Source organism: Gavia stellata, chromosome 2, assembly GCF_030936135.1.
Source record: "Gavia stellata isolate bGavSte3 chromosome 2, bGavSte3.hap2, whole genome shotgun sequence".
NCBI classification, from domain to species: Eukaryota; Metazoa; Chordata; class Aves; order Gaviiformes; family Gaviidae; genus Gavia; species Gavia stellata.
The window spans coordinates 80,032,632-80,051,400 of NC_082595.1; the positions used below are offsets into that span (position 1 = coordinate 80,032,632).

The following is an 18,769-nucleotide window of genomic DNA, read 5'->3' on the forward strand; positions in this document are numbered from 1 at the left end:
CAGATATCTAAACATAACTTTATAGAACCACTGAATTCATTAAATATAACTTGAACAAAGGAAGCAGAACTTTCTGCGAGGAAAATCATAGTATTATATTTTCTGTGATGCTGTACTCTCTTTATTAGTCAATGAGCAAAGCCAGCTGGCTAACTGGCCTTCTCTCCCTTGCCAAGCAAAAGAAAAGCAAGCAACCAAGCCCTTACAGCCTCAAGAATGTGTTGATTCAACCCTCAAGGAAATTACTATCTTTTACTGAAGGAATTTATTGAAGGTTATTAATGTATACATACAATACAGTAATTTAGACTTCAATACCCATTATCTTGGTATTTTTCAAAATCTTAAGGAGTTTGAAACATAGGGGAAGATTATTATTTGAAAAGGGCATTTTGTACAGTCTTCAACTATAAGAGACTAAATACTCCAGAAATCCATATTTTTTCAGTGAATATATTCTGGATTATACTTTGATAGCTTGAACTTTAGTTAACTGAAAGCCATTTGCTGGTGATTATATAAACAAGCAAACAGCTCTGCCTCCTTGTATCCTGGAAAACTGCAATTTCTAAAAGCAAAGTAATGCTGACACTTTCGGTTGATTTGGGCAAGATTCAGTTACAGATTAAAATATGTGAAAGAAACTGTCCACAGATATACTAGGTTAAATGCCCAGTAGGTGCCCATAGTGAATTATATTGTAGATGTCTTAATCCTGAAGGGAAGCTCACTGGTAGTGTACTGAGGGCTATAAACGGTACTCTTTCAACCACATTCAAAGAGCTCTCATGTTCCCCCTGCTTCTATAAATTCCAACGGGGACATGCTTTAATGGGCTTGGTAGTGTTTGTTGGTTGATGGCTGGACTTGATGATCTTACAGGTCTTTTCCAACCTTAGTGATTCTGTGATTCTGTGAACAGTTAACTCCAGTTCGCCAGCAATTCCTGTCCACTTTTCCTAAGCTCAAGACATGTGAGTTAAAAGTTTTTCCTCCTCATTTTTGTATGAAACAAAATAATAAAACAATCAATAAATAAACTGGCAGTAAACAAAGTAATTAATGATTTCAAGGGTGTTTTTAAAGATTTTAATGAGCATGTTTATATTTAGTGACAATAAGTGTTACTCATTTTGGGTTTGGGCTCTCCAAGGTAGGTGGTAATCTCAGAAACAAGTTTTCATTTAAAAATTTGATGCTATCTGAAAATATTTTCTAACGTTTATTTCAAAAGTCAGCAGTTTCTACAAGTTCTCCTAGAACTACATTTAATCTTCAGAAAAACAGACATTCATAAGGTACAAACACATCTGCAGAAACACACTGCAGGTTGTAAGATTTACTGTAAGACATTTTTGAGAGATAAAAGACACTAGTAGTACTTCAGAATTATTTTAGTGCATCTTACCTACTTGTTTTGCAGGTTAAGTATATTAAAATTCAGTTTATAATAAATCGAGCTCAGCACATTAAAACTGGAGTTTCTTTATGGTGTAATAGAAAACCTGAATCAAACATACAGGAAAACGCTTATGTCAACCATCTCTTGCACAACCTTCTATTGATACTTTCTTTTTATAACCCTTCTCTCTTCTTAAGACAGTGAAACGTGCACTTTCTCACAATCAAAGCAATGCAGAAATGTGCACCCCAGATGAAACTGCTAAGTGCATTTCAAAAATCTCCCCTAAACTTATACTACTGAAAATAATACTTTACCTGTATTAACAAGAGCACTGCTGTTGTAAAGGGTACCAAGATGTGGTCCAGACAGAGACAGGAAGGTATGAAGTTTGTTGAGGTAATATTTAAATCGAGGTCTTGTGAGTACTGAACGGATTATTAAATTACCCAGTGAGTGTCCAATAAAGCTGTTCAAAAAGAAAAAACAGTATAACATAAAATTTGATGGCAATCTTTTTTTTTCTTTTAAACAGAGAAAAATAAAACTATCATAAAATGCTGAAAGAGCATAGGGAAAAAAAAATTAATTGAGGTTTCCATTCAGAAGCCTGTATTTTAGGTCACACAGAAAACATAGCTTGTCCGTATTTCCCAAGTTGCACAAACTTGTTACAAACAAGTTCTGAGCTCCTCCAGAATTATTTTATACGTCGTTTTTGAAAAGCTAGTGAAAACAAACTATCCTTCCACACAAACCCAAGATTATTTCTGGTTTTATTTCCCTTAGCACCAAGTATTCAGAAAATATTTTATGAGCTGTGCATGACTGAATAAATCACTACTTTCGCATGTGATGGCGTTCAATATGACAAATGCATGAGAGTTACTGAAACAACCTAGCAGAGAAGGATTCCAAAAGTACTCCTATAAGGGGGAAAACCATTACTTAACTGAATCTGATTATTTTAAAATAGAAGCAACATCTCAAATCTGCTTAGCAGTTGGACCAAAATACGTGATTATCAGCTTGAGTGAGGCAATTGAAGAATATCTGTCTGCCAGGAGAATATTACATTTAGTTGTTTCCCTGGTTAAGTGAGTTAGGGGAAAGATGGATGGGACTCTTTAGCTCTTCATGTGTCTAAGTATAATTATTACGTAATCTGAGGTGCCTACTGTTGTACCCACAAGTCTGTATAAAGCATTTCTTTAGAAGGGACACTACAAAATAAAGCAGTTCTAGTTACTATGCAGATATGCTTACAGATCCTTGTTGAGGTAAGGACCACACCATCCTAGGCACTGACTTAAAGAGGACATGGTAGAGACAAGACTCACAAAATTAGAGGGGAAAAGTGTCTTCCTGTTTTACAAATGTAATCTTAGGACATGGAGAAAACAACCATCCAAAAATATACAGTAGAACTATCACGGCTGGATCATATATGTGCCACAACATTACACCCACAAGAACATCTTTCCCATTTGCTCCGTATCACTACATTTGTCAACAAAAATAGCTAAAACAAAGCTACCAGTAATATCTGTGTAAAATACTGTTTAACTGCTTCCCAAGCAAGAATTATTGACTCTGAAAATCTCAATTTAAAGCTAAATGAAAAAACTCAAATGTTAGGTTATAGAATGGCAGGGCCTCCCCTGAACGCCTAAACTCTGACTTAATTATACATTTGCATGACAGAATAGGCTATTAGTTCCTTACCCATACACAGTTTAAGCATCTATGTATATTTTTCCCGTTTGCTTTTACTACTAGATTTTCAAAATTGCTGCAATATCAGAAATTCTTTGCCGCAGCTTGCTATGGTTGCCTAACTAATTTAGAAATGAAAGATACGTATCGTATCCTCTGTGCTGTCAGCACACCAGCAGTGCATTTGCAAAACAAAATACTGAGCTGCTGACTCTCTTGAATGCTAAAATTTAAAACCATTCTCTCAGAGTACATCATAAAGTCCATACAAGAAAAACAAAACTGTAGACTTCTTTAGGAACAAGAAAATGTCCACAGAAATTGTGAGTTTATCCTGAAGATGATCTGCATCACACTGTTGCACTTGAGTAAAAGATTATTTTCTAAAGAAGATCTGAACATTAGCAGAGATGTTGTCTTGGCAGTTCTCTGACAGTTCATTCACTATTTATTAAACGTCATAAAAGGATGAGAAACTCTTATATTGTACCATAACAAAGGGCAATTTCGTCACTGGAAAAAACAGTGATCCATAAATCAACCCTATTATCCTCAAGAATACAGGCATACCTGAACCAAAACTTCAGAAACATGAAAGATCCATTTGAGGAAAAAAAGGTGCTCACAATTAGCGATGTGAATGTACCTCAAAGATTAAACAGTTGCTCTTAATTTGTAAAGACTTAGGAAAAATAACACAGGTTACAGTAATATATTGTGTTCAAATTCAGATGTTTAGGTAAACATGTAATAACCCTTTAATATTATTTTCCAATAGAGAAAGGTTTAAGGATTTGCTCAAATCGAAAAAGAAAAGGGAGGAAAAGGAAGACCCTTCAAAACGGGTTTTGAAAGTGTGAGACAAAAACGTAACCCATCCCACTCATTGTTTCAGATACCTGCAACTGTGGGATGCTCTGCAAAACCAATGCATTTCTGAACAGTAGGTGGCAATATTACCATCTTTTGAATACAAGGTATCATTAACACACTGAAGTAATAGAATTGTACTGTAGTATTTACATGCGCTTTATGGCACAAGTCTACCACTTCAGATCATACTGGAAAACTATCTCATTATTCTGTGCTTACAAATGAAAAATCCTGTCCAACTATAAATATTCATGGAAAAAAACCCCCAAAACATCAAAAGCCATAATGAAAAACGTGCTGAAACAATGAAGAGATGTTTTAATATATGCATAGCATTAAAAATTGCTTTCTTTTTTTGTCTGCCAATGTTACTTAAGGAAGAGGATGACGAGTTGAATAATCCAACTGATGTGAAAGTCCAGTACACGTCATCAGAAATTTATGTTAAGACCTGACACAAAGAAAACAGTTTCAGAAAAACTACACTAGAAGAGCATGTGGTTTATTTCCTAGCTATGTGATGACCTGGAAAGGCTTCCACCCTCACAGATACTCAAAACTTGAATGGGTATGACTGAACAATTTCACTTTCTTCAAAGCTGCATTAACTTTGAAGGTGGCACTGGTATAAGTGGGTAACTGGTCCAAGATGACTTCCAGAGGTCCCCCTCAACCTAAAGTATTCTGTGATTCTTTACCAAACAGTTGATTTATAAGACAAATTGCTATTGGTTTGAATCAAGCTTCCAGTTCATGCTTGCTACACACTTGCAGTGAGCACTAAGATTTTGTTCAGAGGAGATCAACACACATGTTGGGTAGCATACTGGTGCAATAGCTGCTATTAGCTTTGGCAATACCAAAAATGTTGGTTCACTGACGTTGACACTGTAGTATGGCTCTGGGTTCTAATGGTACAGGGAGTGCCTTTTCTTATCTCAGTATAAGAACACAGCACAATAAATAGGATTTTGCCATAACTTGAAGGCACGAGGCTTTGCATTGACCCAACAGCGCAGAATCTCAGAACTTCTCTTGACTTGTCTTGGCCTGAGCTGATTTTAGTTTGTTTTAGTTGTGACAACAATTGTCTGGCAGTGAAGTAACAAGTCAGGCCTGAAGTTGCTTTGATTTCACTGTAGTTTCTATTAATAACAAGTAGTTATTCTGTACGGCTTGAACTGTGTACCACTAGAATAAAGTGTGGTGTGGAAGAGTGCGGACACAGGTTTCATCTGCCATAGGTCCCCAATGGTCTATTAATGGTGACTGCAGAAGCACAATCTTATAACTCAGGAAAGAAAGCCAGTGTTAGGGACAACACAGAACGAGAAAAAAGAAAAGAGCAAATGGGAAACAAAAGAAAGAGCATGTGGGCAGACTGAAAATTTGAAAGTATGAATATAAATCCAGGCAGATCCAAGGCCAAGGAGGCAGAAATTCCCACCGTGAACATCATTCTCCTTACACTGAAGCCGCAGGATGCTGATGTCCCACTGCTTAAGGAAAACGGAAACTTACAATCTTAGGACCCAGACAGCTGCTGGAAGGGGAGCCTACCACCTGAGAAAAGATACTAAAACGTTTCTGTATAACAACTTTAGCCATATTAATAATGGGACTTCTATGCATTAATTTGGACTATGAATTTTAGTAGCACTGTAACTGAATTATTGCCACATTTTTATGATTATTAAAACACTAATTGGACTAACAATAAATTCTTAGCTCTGCATATGAAGCATTTTCCCTTTTGCCCGTAACAAGACTTTGAGTGTGGAAGAGGGACTGAACAGGTATTTCTGTCACACAATGATGTCAGCTTTTTTGCCATACAAAATCATTATAGGTCTGGAGACTGATTTGTAATTTGACTCAGTTATTGAGCAGCACTCGTACAGAGAACATTTCCTTTAGTAGACAGGGAGATTTTATGAGGAGAAACTAGCATCATTTGGGAGAGTATGGCTAACTAGCACAAAGTCTGCCTTCTTTACTGTGGGACAGTCAAAAACAGGGAGGAACGCATCGGCTACTTGAACAGAGGGTTCTCAATAGTACTTTCCTGGGTTTTCTGGGTCATCCCTTCAAGGACTTGCATGTAAGCACATCTCTTTCTGAAAGCTCTCTCATGTAGCTACCAGGAAACAGCTGCAGAATTTGCTGATAGGTTTAACTGTCTCATAAGAAAAGCTAAAGTTGAGAGATGCAGACTTCTGCTTCAGCAGGGCCAAACACAAGTACACACCTTGAAAAGGAAACTAAAATAAAAATTGGTAATTTCTTTTTTCTTTCAAGTGACAAGTAATAAATAAAACTGAAAAAAATATTAACAAATTTAAAGTCTTATGAGAGAAGCAAACAAGAATTCAATTCTCAGGTATGAACAATGAGAAGGTAACTGGGTGGGTTTGCTCGTTACAGCCTTCTGACCACAGCATGAGAGAGATGTCAGCATGTGCTGGTGGGTTACAGAACTCTCCTCTTCCGTCCCGAGGGTGCTAACATGCAGTCTGTGTAACACAAATATAATCACACAGTGCTTTTTTTTTTTTTACATCATCGATTTAGACAAAATTACCATGTCAAATCTTGTCTATCTCAAAATAGGAATATTTGTTTAAAAAGTGAGATTATGTTTAAACATGTTAGATGTTTTCTGTAGCTGAATAAGGCCTACCAAATGCATGAGTATGCAGAAACTTGTAGGAAATGCACGTGACTAGCAAGTTAAAAAACCTTCCAGATGTATAATTTGAGGATGCCTAAACAAATGGATGAAGTCAGGCTTGAAATTTGCTCCTTTCATCTATCGATGAGCTAACTCCAGCAACACAGCCGAGTTAGTAAGGTAGTTTGCCCAAATGCTGTACCCTACTTTGAGAAAATAAATGGAACAGGTATTCCCTGGAAGTAACTGAAAAAGGAAACAGGAATGTATAGACTGAGATGAGCCTCCTATTATGATGTAAAACATGCTTTTTAGCAGATGAAACAATTAGAAAATGTCAAAATGATAAAATATTTTTTTCAGGCAGCTGCTCTTCAACATCACAGGTAAGATGGAATTTCCCTGTAGGAATGACAACATAGACAGTCTGCTAGGTCATACTTGGTGAAGAGACTGTAAGATTAGAAGAAAGCTAACTTTACCTTGACATAGCGCTATTACAGTTTCCTTTGACTTTCTCAAAATATTATCTGTTTTTCTGCAGAACCCTACCATGCAGGATCTGAGGAAGCACAGGACAGCAGTTCCTTAAATGTAATGCTTAACTCTGCCCTAAAACCACCAACAGGACTAGGTGAGCTTACAACACTGTTCAGTCTTCTTTCAGCCAGTAATTCCCTCTCTCTCTCCTTTGTCCTCCTTTCCCCTACTCCTCCCCCTCCCTGAATTTCTCTTTCCCATCTCTCTTTTGGCCTGTTCTTGAGCATCACAGTTCAGAACAACACAGGGCTCTAGTTTTAAGTTTATTTCTATAAATAGTATAGAACAGATATTACCTGATTTTTGAAAGGGTTAGATTATAAATTTGTATATACTGTATAATTTCATCTAAAAGGCGATCTGTCATGGAATCAAAATCAGCAAAGGTATCATTCTGTAAAATAAAAGAAATAAAAAATAACAACTGTGTTTTCTAATGCAGCAATACACATTCTGCATTCAGTCTGAATTGTTATTCCCCAGTGTTTTGATCAACAGCACACAAATAAAAGCATCCATATTAACTCTGAATACAAACACTACAGCTAGTTATTATAATTTTTTCAATTTTTTTTCTTATAACATGAAATAAAGTGATACACATTTTACTGTAAGACCTTCTTCTAATACACCAGAACAAATCTTAACATTACACAGCCAGCCTTACTTCTAAGCCTTCCCCTACACATAAACTTATCTGTAGTGAAACAGAAGACCAAACTGCATATTCAGAACTAAATCATACTGCCCATGAAATAGAAATGAGACAATTACTGCAACAGCAGAGTCTACATTAGTACTGTTTATTCAAAACAAAAAAATCCTTAAAGCCTTATTCCCAGTTGATAGATGTTTCTCTACAATGATTAGCAGGAAGAAATTAAGAAAAGAGTAGGCAAAGGCTGCCTAAAACATTTCAACGCAAGTTCCAAAGGATCTGTGCTGAAATCTGTGCTGTTCAACATATTGATAAATGAACAAGAAAGGGAAGGAGGAGATGAGATGTCAGAGTTTGGAGACAAAACCAAATATCCAGGATAGTCAAATCTAGAACCAACCAGAATTTCAGAAGAATCTTATAGTACTGCATGCCTGGGTGATAAAATGGCAAGAAATGCAAAACAATGTTATGTAAGGAAAAACAGCCCTAAACATATATGCAAACAATAATCTATACATCTGAGTTCTATATAATCAACTACGTTAGGAAAGCAAGGAAAGAACAGAAAATATCAATATAGCATTTTGTAAGTTCATACTGCACAAGTATCTTAAATGCCCTGTCTAGTTCTGATCATCCTATTTTAAATGACAAGAAATTTGAAAGCGGGCAGGGAAGGATATCACAGATGACCAGAAACCGTTTCACATGTGATCCTGAGACATACTGAATGGGCTATCTCTCTTCAGTTGCCTCCTGAGGGAGAAATTATACTTGTTTACAAAATATTTAATTAACTGAAGCAAAAAATGGGGAATGATTATTGACCATTTTTTTTTAAAAACAAGCTGTAGGGGGTTTTGTTTAAATTTCCTTGTTTGCAACTGAATTTGTAATGTATATGAACCATAGAACTACTCTCAACTGTAGGCTGTGGAGACTCTAAGTAAAAACATTCAAAAAGAATCAGCCAACATTAAGGACAGAAGTCTGTCAGTAGCTATTAGGCTCAGCAGTCTCAATGGAATTCCCAAATCAGAAAGTTTCAGAACTACTGATTGCCAAAAACTATAGGGCTACAGAAGAGACAGCATGGCTTGGTGCTTATCCAGCCTGTTTCGCAAAGCATCGCAGCAGCTATTGCCAGAAAAATGCAACTACACCAAAATAAACCTTTTGTTTGAAGAGACTCTTTGTTCTAATTCATCCCTGAAGTGTGTCTAATACAAATTTCACACACACACACACACAAAGCAAAAATTGGTCTTCTGTGCTTTGTCAAGTTTACTTCATCTGAAAATAATAAAACTCACAAAAATTTCACACAAGAGGTAATTTGATATTGGTTCAGTTTCATGATGTGGATCTTGCAGCACACTGACAAAAGAACAAGAGACAGGTATTTTGTATTTCTCAGATCCTATGAAATTACACATCTCCCTTCTTGCCACACCAGTTTTCACTATCGCCACTTTTAGAATTAATATCGAGGGTATTTTATCTAGAATCCTAACAGATTATGCTGAGAACTTAGGAGATATCAGTACACACAACAAAACGTCAGCAACAAATGATACTCTTTGTATATTTACCTTCGATATCCTACTAGGTTTTGTAATTACTGTAACACAAGCCACAGATCAAATCATGGATTCCATGAGAATACAATAAAATATACAGAATATGGTAAACTGCAACATGATAGTGCCATTAAATAAACATGTCTGAAGATGTATACTGTTTATTGCTTTACAAAAATTCTTTTTTTGTTGGCAGATACCTGATTCCTTTCGGACATAAGAAAATCTATTCTCCCTCCAGGCAGCCCTAGCTCAATGTAAGTCTTCACTAATCTTAGATCTGCGCTGTTACCTTAAAAGGAAAGACAATCAAGAGTTAGATACTGTGAAGTTAACTTGCATTAAAAGCACTTAGAATGCTGAAATGAACCTACAGCACAACTTTAAATATAAACACAGCTAATGATATTCTCAGCCCTAATTAAAATTCAGTAAGACTTGGGAAGCTAAACTGCAATGCCAAATGCAGTGACAAAATGGTCTATAAAAATGACATTCAATGCAGACACCATTTTAAAAAAGCTAGGATTTAGGAAGTTATGTTTGATTTTGTCTTGGCATCCAACAGATACATAGCGTTGTGGACATTACATTCTTGGAAACCTAATTAACTTCGATAAAAGTCAATTAAAGAACTCAGAGCTAGCTTAAAGAATTCAGTGAAGGAGCAAGGAATAAGGGCATGTCGTAAACACTTTCACAGAATGAAAAGGCAGAGTGGACTGTCAGCAGATAAAGATACATTTGGACTGGTACCCAAGACAACAAATGCTAGTTTAATTAGCATCCTGAAGATTTCTCTAGATCAATGATCATATATGCTTTTGAAGAAAGAGTACCCCTTCTGCCTTAATTAGAGAAGAAGAATTTTATTTAACTGCGTTATTAATAGGAAAGAACTTGCATGAACTCGCCACTTCATAAGAAAATTCTAACTATATGGATTTTTTTAAGGCTTCGAAGACATGTTTTTTTAGAAACAGTTTTTTTGGTCAAGTTAACTTTTGTGTCAATTCTAGGCACTCAACAGCACTTGAACATCTATGCTAGTAAGAAGGAATACTTCTGAGTTCCGTTTTAAAAGCACTTAACAATGGATGCTTTCTGCCCAGAGGAAGAAAGAAAAGCTATTCTGTTATTTTAATTTTTTTTTTAACTTAGGAATTTGAAAAACGAACAAGGCTGTGCACTGACAGTCCAGTCCAATATTTTATCTGTTGCCCTGTTGTGTTTCCTTACATTGGTAATTTAAGAAGCTTCTCAAAAAAGGGACAAAAACATTGATGGCAGAAAGCTATGAGTATCTTAACTAGAGGGGATATTATTTCTTAACATGCACATGTGCTTTGAACTAAAAGCAGGTGAATATAATTCAAGCTATTTAAACTTTCCAATCCTTCTTTCAATTAGCAGGAGATTTTCTCATTTCTACTACAGTAGAGGCTCCGTCCTTGAAAATACTCAAAAACCCAACTGGGTTGGGTCCTGGGCAACCTGCTGTAGGTGACCCTGCTTTCAGCAGGGAAGTTGGACTAGACAATCTCCAGAGATCCCTTTCAATCTCAACCATTCTGTGATTCAATAATCTAGCCTTTTAAAACCTTACAAACACTTGACTGCATTTTACATATACTATTTTTTTCCCAACAAGATACTCATATTTTATTTTCCTTGACAATGTAACATGACAAATTCTAAACAAAACTGTTTTGTTAGTAACTCCATTCTATTACCACAATACGGACAAGCACCTACATGACATAAAAAACTGGAAGATATATCTAATGTGAACTATGGCATAAAATGGGTGCATGAAAGTCTTACATGTTACATAAAATTCTTAATTTAAACAATTCCGTGGAACACATTGTCAAATGTAGTAGTACAATGTCAGATTCCCATTTCCCTCCAGTGAACCGATTTCAGAATTGTTCAATTCAGAGTTCAAATGACAAAAGCTAAACCTGACCAGTAATCTGAACTGCTATCTCATTCAGTATCACATTTCCCAGCGTACCATCTAGGCCATGGACGCAGACTATAAGATGTATTCCTTCTTCTGAACAGTCATCCTCTTCCATACTGAAGTAAGGTATTGAAGAAGCCAATTTGAAAACATCACTATACATAAATCCAGGAAGTTTAAGTTGCTTCAGTTCTTCTTTAGCCTGTAGGAAACTGGAACGAAACCGTATTTATGATAAAACAACATTTACTATCGCCAGACAAACTTAGGGTCTCCTAGGATACAGTTTTTTACTGTCTTTTTACTTTGTCTTCTATGTAATTGATACAAAGGAAAAAATATTTATCAAATTACTACCTTCACAAAACAAGCCAGTTCCTCAAAATATTTTTTTTGCAGCTTCTTACATCCCCTCTTCCTCTGTAACAAAATCCATACCCCAAGCTCTACTCTGTTCTCTCCTTTGAACATCTCTGCAAACTCTGAAGTACTTCTGAAACCACTGAAGATTCTGGGTTAGTTCTGGTCTTGAGCAAGCAACAGCTTTGTTTAAATGCAATAACAAAATTACAGGAATTATAACCAATCATAAGCCAAAGTAAAGATTTCCACTGACTTTTGATAATTCTTGCCAAACTTAAAACCTATTTCCTAGGTCTGCAGAGAGCTGGAGGTAGTGCTGTAACTGCTCACCAGAAAGTCCCTCTACTAGGCTGAATAACTGATACTTGCTTCAGAAGAAGTCAGATCCAGACCTCTGATCTTTCAGATATTATATGAAGGCATACACTATACAGTTTCTAATAGCTGAGCTCCCCACATGCCAGAAGTTCCTTGTGTTCCTCCCTTTCTTCCCCTTCCCTTAGTTTTTTGTGTATGACCTTCCTACCTAATTAACTGCATATCAGTTTCCCTGCAGCGCTTCAAGCTTTAGGCTTTCTTATGCTTCTTTCCCTCCTTAATCTGTCTGTTTTGCATGATCCCTCACAGCGTCATGCTGTATCCCATCCTCTTCCACCTGCTCACTGTTTTCCTCCCATTCTACTTTTTGTTCTTTGTTTTCCCAGCTTTATCTTTAGCTCATTCCTCACTAACTGGCAAGAGCAATCCTCAATGAAGTCAGCCTGAACAGAAACCACTGCAGGCAGTTGGTCTTATCACTCCACAGCAGAAGTTACTTAGTTTGTACTCAAGGCATGTTTTCTGAACTGAATGTAGCAAGGCCAGTTCGCTATGGAGGAGATCATGCCCTCTGGAATCCCAGTTATCCCACACCCTGGGAGATACTGCCTTCCCCAAGGCCAAGTTCTTGATTTTACTCCCAGTTCCCTCTTTCTTTTATTGTTACAGAACACCCTAAATAGTTTCTGCTTTTCATCCCTCCCATTCCACACCAGTACCCACTCTCCAGTATTTCAGAAGTTACTTTTCTACCCACTTCTAACCTGTCTTCCTCCACCACTGCTCAATCCTTCCTCCTGTTCTCAGCTGCTTACCACAAACTATCTGCTCTTTTATCTCTTCTACCTGCTTAGCATTTTCCTTGTTTCGACGTCTCTTCTAAGCTTTCTTCTTTCTGGTAACAACGTTTTACTTCCAATACAACACATTTAGCTGCTGCTTCCCATGTTCAGTTAGCAGCAGGAGGTTATCAGCTCCTATGTTTACAGCAAAAGGAGGTGCAATCTGGGATCCCTGATGTTCCTCTAAATTTGGCTTTCCTGGTATCCAAATTGCAGTGTAATTTAGAGCATTATGGTCTCTGAGGTGTTATATTTTGGATATTTGAAGTTAAGATTGAAAAATAAGGCCGTCACCTTGGCTAGCATTGCACATTTGCTTCACTTAACTAATTAGATGGACAACCAGTTACAGAATGTTTTTGGTTTTTTGTTTTTAAACTCAAAGCATATTTCCCTATGCTTGCTATTTTAACAGCTTCCATTTCATAAAACATCATTTTTATGCTCAGTAGACATTACAACATCACTTTTCAGCCAAATGATTATTTTTTTTAAAAAGGAACATATTAGAGAAACAACAAAAAAAACCCTCGTGTTTTGCTTGAAGTTTGTCAAACCACATGAAATTACAAGTTAACTGATAGAAGGAATTCAGTGCTAACACACTTTCCATCTGAACATCTAAAACGTGGCGTTACTTCAGAGTGCAGAATCCACAAGCCACAGTCCTGGGGGCACTCTGAAGCCTAACCACGCTTCTTTTCCCTTTCTCTACTATATTAACGTAATTTCTTAAAGTAAAAAAACCTTTGTTTTAAAACAATCACTTACGCTAACATTTGAGGTTTGGGGGAGCTTTCATACCAGGAAACAGATGAAGCTGAGCTGTAGGATGTGCTGCCTGGCTGTTGTGTAATTGCATCAGATTTAGTCCTTGAAGAACAGATAACATTGCAAGGAGAGTCTCTCAGAGAAGAAGGAAACGACAGACAACCAGGAGTACAGACAGGAGGCACCGTCATTCTGTCTTGCAGATGCCCAGTATCAATCCTTTCACATCTCGGGGCTCTCTCTTCTGCTGAGCCATGATCCTGGTCAGCACTGGAAGCTCCATCTAATATACCATAGTCTGTTTCTTCATAATACCCGTTTTCAATCATTTCTTGATCTTCCTCTTCTTCCTCATCTTGTTGGGAAGAGCAAATAATTTGTTTTTCGTACGTTTCCTTTTGAGGGCTAACAGGATTGCTGTTGTCCATAGGCCAAATATCTGAAATATCTGTGCTGCTTCGAGAGCCAAAATAGTTTTCAACAAGCCCTTGCTTTACCATGTCAGTACTACCGGTTGGAGAAGGATTATCTGTACCAGTTTCATTTTTAGCTACTGACAGTTCTTCAGTTGTCTCCTTTAGTTCTAAAGGATCGCTATGTTTTCCTTCATTTGTTTTTTCAACCTCATACACTGCATTTACAGATGAAGAACCTGAAACCACAGATGGCTCACCCATGCAAGTAATTTCCAAACGCAATTTAACTGTTTCTTCTGTAGTGTTAAGATGCCTTTCAAGGTCCTGATAGTTCTTGCAGGTTGTGCCAAGGTCTGCCTGCAGGCTGTAACTTTTCACATCAGTAGACATATCCTCATCTGAAACAACTAAGTGTAAAAGATCTTTTGTTCCTGAGAGCGAGGAACGTATAGACAAAGTTTTGTTATCCGAGTGCCCTGAAAATACAACACACTGTTCCTGCAAACTGCTGTTTGATTTTTTATTGTCATCACATTTTGGCAAGTCAATTGCTCCAAGATCCAATACCGTTTTACTGTCACTTAGCTGGCATTCAGGTACAATAGATATCTTCGAATTCTCATCAGGTGAGAGCTCATCATCATCTGAAGGCAGAGAATTTATGGATGTCAGGGATGACTGTATTTCACTTACAGCACTGGTACTCTCAGTGCAATGGCTTTCTATTGCATTTTTTATAGCACAGTCTGGTTTTAGTAAAAGCTGAGGAAATACTCTCTCACCATTGTATGCACTTTGCCCTTGAACATTTTCAAAAACCTGATCAGGGTTGGGGTGAGTTGCAAAAGAACTTGGTTCACTTTCTACACCTGAATCTGAAAACCTAGAAGAGGCATATGTCACACTAACGTCTGGTAATTTAGTCATGTCTCCACTTGCAGAAAGTTGACTTTCTTTTGTAGAAAGAGTAGGCTGATTACTTCTCATTTTTGTCAAGATGTCACTGGTATGTCGGAAGTTTCTTTCGTGGACATCTTCCTTTTCAAGCACTGGCTCCTGTTCTCCTGAATTCAATTTATTTCCAGATTCTGAAGACTGAATATTGGGCATCTGCGAATTCTCTCCTTGCACTCCATCTTGTGGAAACTCAGCCCATGATCCAATGTGAACAGTTACTTTCTCCCCTTCATAGGGATTCTTATTACTTGGTTTGACCTCAATTGTCCTGACTCCTGAGGAAGCTGGTTGACCTCCATGACAACCTTCAAGTGTACCTCTGGGTTGTAGAGCACTATCTGCTTGTATAGTTCCAGAACCTGCCTGGGAGATCGTAAGCCTACCAAAAATAGCCACATTTTCACAGTGCACTGGGCTACCCGGACCTGGTTGGACACCTTCAATCTTGGCAGTCTTCTCCTCAGTTCCAGACGGCAAAAATGGAAGTTCTCTTTGACTTATTTGCCTGGTGCAGGTCTTTGTATCACAAGGAAATCCACCTAATGTAGGGTCCAGCCCTTCATTAGCATTGTATGAAGGCCTGCCTTCTGAGCTTCTAGAGGCATCTTCCAGTGCTGCACTTTTCAAACATTTGTAGCCGACTAAGACCACAGAGTCCTTAGAGTTCTGCTTCACGACTTTTTTTGTGTTTTCAGCTTTCATTGTTTTCATAAGCTTAGTAACCTTAACTTTGGATTTATTTGCATCTTCATTTTTGCCTTTCAAAGTTTTTGTTAGCATCTTCTCACTTTCTGAATGCCAAAGGTTGGAGGCACCTGCAGGTCTTGTTTTTTGTTCTGGGCTAGCAAAACCAGCAACAAAACCTTCTTCAGCTTCAAGTCTATCCAGTTTATTGGACTCTGACCTTGGAAGACTCTGAACTACCAACCAGGGTACATCCAGATCTTTCACCAAAAAAAGCGAGGGGAAAAAAAAATAAGAAAAATAAGAAACAAGATTATGCAGGTAGCTGAAGCTATAAAACACTAGCAATTATAGAAATTAATACATCCTCAAAACTCAAACTAAAGAAACACTTCCTAGCAAATAAATGTACTCCTTTAAAGCCAGCAAGAAATTTAAAGAAAAATACTCAGGTTTTACATAATTTTTGCTCATTTCTTCAAAAAGAAAACTGCACTGTGAGGTATGTTTACCTTCAGTAATTGAATCTAAATACCGATCTTCAAAGATTATAGGCAAGGAGTTCATATCTCCATCTAGTTCACTGCATTCAATAGGGAGAGGTGGAAGAGAACTGCAGAAGGAAGTATTTTTGATAGCTGCACACATCTGTAGATGACTTTGAGCACTGAAAAAAAGGAAGTAGTCCTACATGAAAAAAATAGAACTATTTATTTTTACATTAACAGAAATTAGCAGTAGTTTAATTCACTTGAGTAGAAGCTTTTCTACTAATCAGTTATTTAATAGCTTTAATAGTTATTTAATAACTTCTTACATAACTTTCATTAAAAAACTTCAAATCTGTATTTAGAACCTAAGTTTCTCTTGAACTTGTTATGTAAGTATTTTTGCAAGACAGTACTTTTACACAACATAAGCTATAGAATAACAGTACTACATGCTACATACTGTGCACTTCAAAAGGCTACTCACTGTAGTTCTTGATAGGCAAGAGCAGCTTGCCTAGGATGCTCAAGACAAAAGAATGCTTCTGCAAATCTGCGCACCTGCAAGATCCAAATAAAGTTAGAGCTTATTTTATATTACACACAATTTTTTAAAACCCACCAGCATTCCTACACAGCAATGTTATCAACTTGTATGTATTATATAGGCAGTTACTTTTTTTTAAATGTTCAGTCTGAGTGGGAGGAAGGAGGATGCCATAGACAAGACTAGTGACTGAAATGACAATTTTAATTTGTGCACTAGATGACTGAGGGGAATTATATTAGATTCAACTGTCTGCTGAAAACTTCATTACCAAGAAATCACTCACCTGAAACAATAACACACAAAAACATTAAGAGAAATTTCAATGAGAAGAAAGGAAATGACTGTTTGATGGACACTTCTGAATGTGCTTGAGGATTACCTTCAGAAGTAGAAACCCATTAGATACTCTGCAGGCTCAAAATACAGAGAAGTATGTGTTTCAGACTTTCTGCGAAAACTCTCTAGCCCACAGTATACTACTGTGCAAAAAAATCTTTTGCACAGTAAAGATTTCAGCTGCAAATGACAAAGACAATAACAAAATGTATGCTAATTACAAACAGTGTATTCAAGGCTTAATTGTATGCCTGAAGTCAATAAACCATACAATACTAAAATGGTGTTTTATAACACAGAGGAGCATATTTTTTAATCATCAAATACATAGTGTGGAAATAGAGTGTGAATTATACAGCAATTTACTACAAATAAAAACATAATCAACGTATTGAAAAGGGAGTCTAGAGAAACCCCAAAGTTAAGGTTCTGCAAGATGAGATTTCTCACATTTCCAATATTACATAAAAATATTAATTCAATCTAGATGCATTTTTTGAATTTTTATTTTTGCATCTGCCCAATTACCTGCATCAAAAATGCAATTCAATGCAGTATGACGGTATCTTGTTTGTTTTAACAAGGCATAAAAAAAGATAACGTGCTGTACAGTGGCTGTTGGCAACTGCTTGTGTATTAACTTGTGCATAAACATTGATTTGTTTATATCAATTAAAACAAAATTTCTATCCCACTTAGAGAACCAAATATGTAGCTAGTCTACTTGGTCAGTCATTTATTTACCAACCACTTCCTGGCCCCCTACTCATCTATTTCCTCAACATACCCTGGGTCTTCCTCTTAAGTTATCTGGTATCTCAAACAGCCCGTGAGAGTTTGCAGCATATCTGGTGGAGCAGGGATCAGACCTAGTTCAGTTCCCTCAGCTCTTTCACTTCGCTCAGAGCTGCAGCCAGCATCCGCGTCCACCCTGAGCACAGACATGGAACTGGAAAATCCTGTGTGTTAACGGGCAAACATGAGACTTTCAGGACCACAGTAACTTTTGTTCAGAGATAAGCACTTGCAGGGGAGTTAGTTTTCCCTCCTGATACACTGCTCAGTACACTTTTAGAAAGTACCGTTTGGATGAAGTTTTATGTTCTGTGGCTTCTCCTTTTTCCTCTTTTTTCTTTTAATAAAAGAAAAACTGGAAAAAAATTGCTCCAAGGTGCTTAACAAAAAAAACCAACCACAAACCACAAACACTAAATCCTCAATCTCTAACCTGTACTAGAAGCTGAAAGTCCTCTCCCAGCCTCCCAGAGTTCAATTTACTGTATTGTATGAAATTAATCTCAGTGATAACATCATCTGTGAATAGCTGTGGAAAATGTTTTGAAGTAAAAAGAAAACAAATTGGATACTTCCTTGTAAATTCAACTCACTCTCGTAAGTGACCAGACACACACACACACAAGATGGATCTGCTTTCCTTCAGAAATTACGTTAGGAGTTTATGCATACACGTGTGGGATTAGAATCAGTGTTCCTGAGTACTTCTCTGCATTTTCCCAGCTGGATTTTCTAAACAGATATCTACCTTCCAAACACACGATTTTGTCAGAGGTTTTTTTGTTTGGAATAAACCCCATTCGTAATTGTTTAAGTAATTCCAGTGCTTTTGAAGAAAAT

The 18,769-nt window shown here is 37.0% G+C and overlaps 1 protein-coding gene across 1 annotated transcript in view; it reads right to left on the reverse strand.

Annotated features, from left to right (window-relative positions):
- Positions 1-18,769, reverse strand: part of FAM135A (family with sequence similarity 135 member A) — an 81,697-nt gene that overhangs the window by 15,295 nt on the left and 47,633 nt on the right. The window contains exons 12-18 of the mRNA XM_059830984.1: positions 16,736-16,809; positions 16,273-16,427; positions 13,704-16,020; positions 11,461-11,621; positions 9,644-9,735; positions 7,499-7,596; positions 1,720-1,871 (exon numbers count right to left, since the gene is read on the reverse strand). Coding sequence (XP_059686967.1) covers positions 1,720-1,871; positions 7,499-7,596; positions 9,644-9,735; positions 11,461-11,621; positions 13,704-16,020; positions 16,273-16,427; positions 16,736-16,809 — 3,049 coding nt within the window. The remainder of the gene's footprint in view (positions 1-1,719; positions 1,872-7,498; positions 7,597-9,643; positions 9,736-11,460; positions 11,622-13,703; positions 16,021-16,272; positions 16,428-16,735; positions 16,810-18,769) is intronic.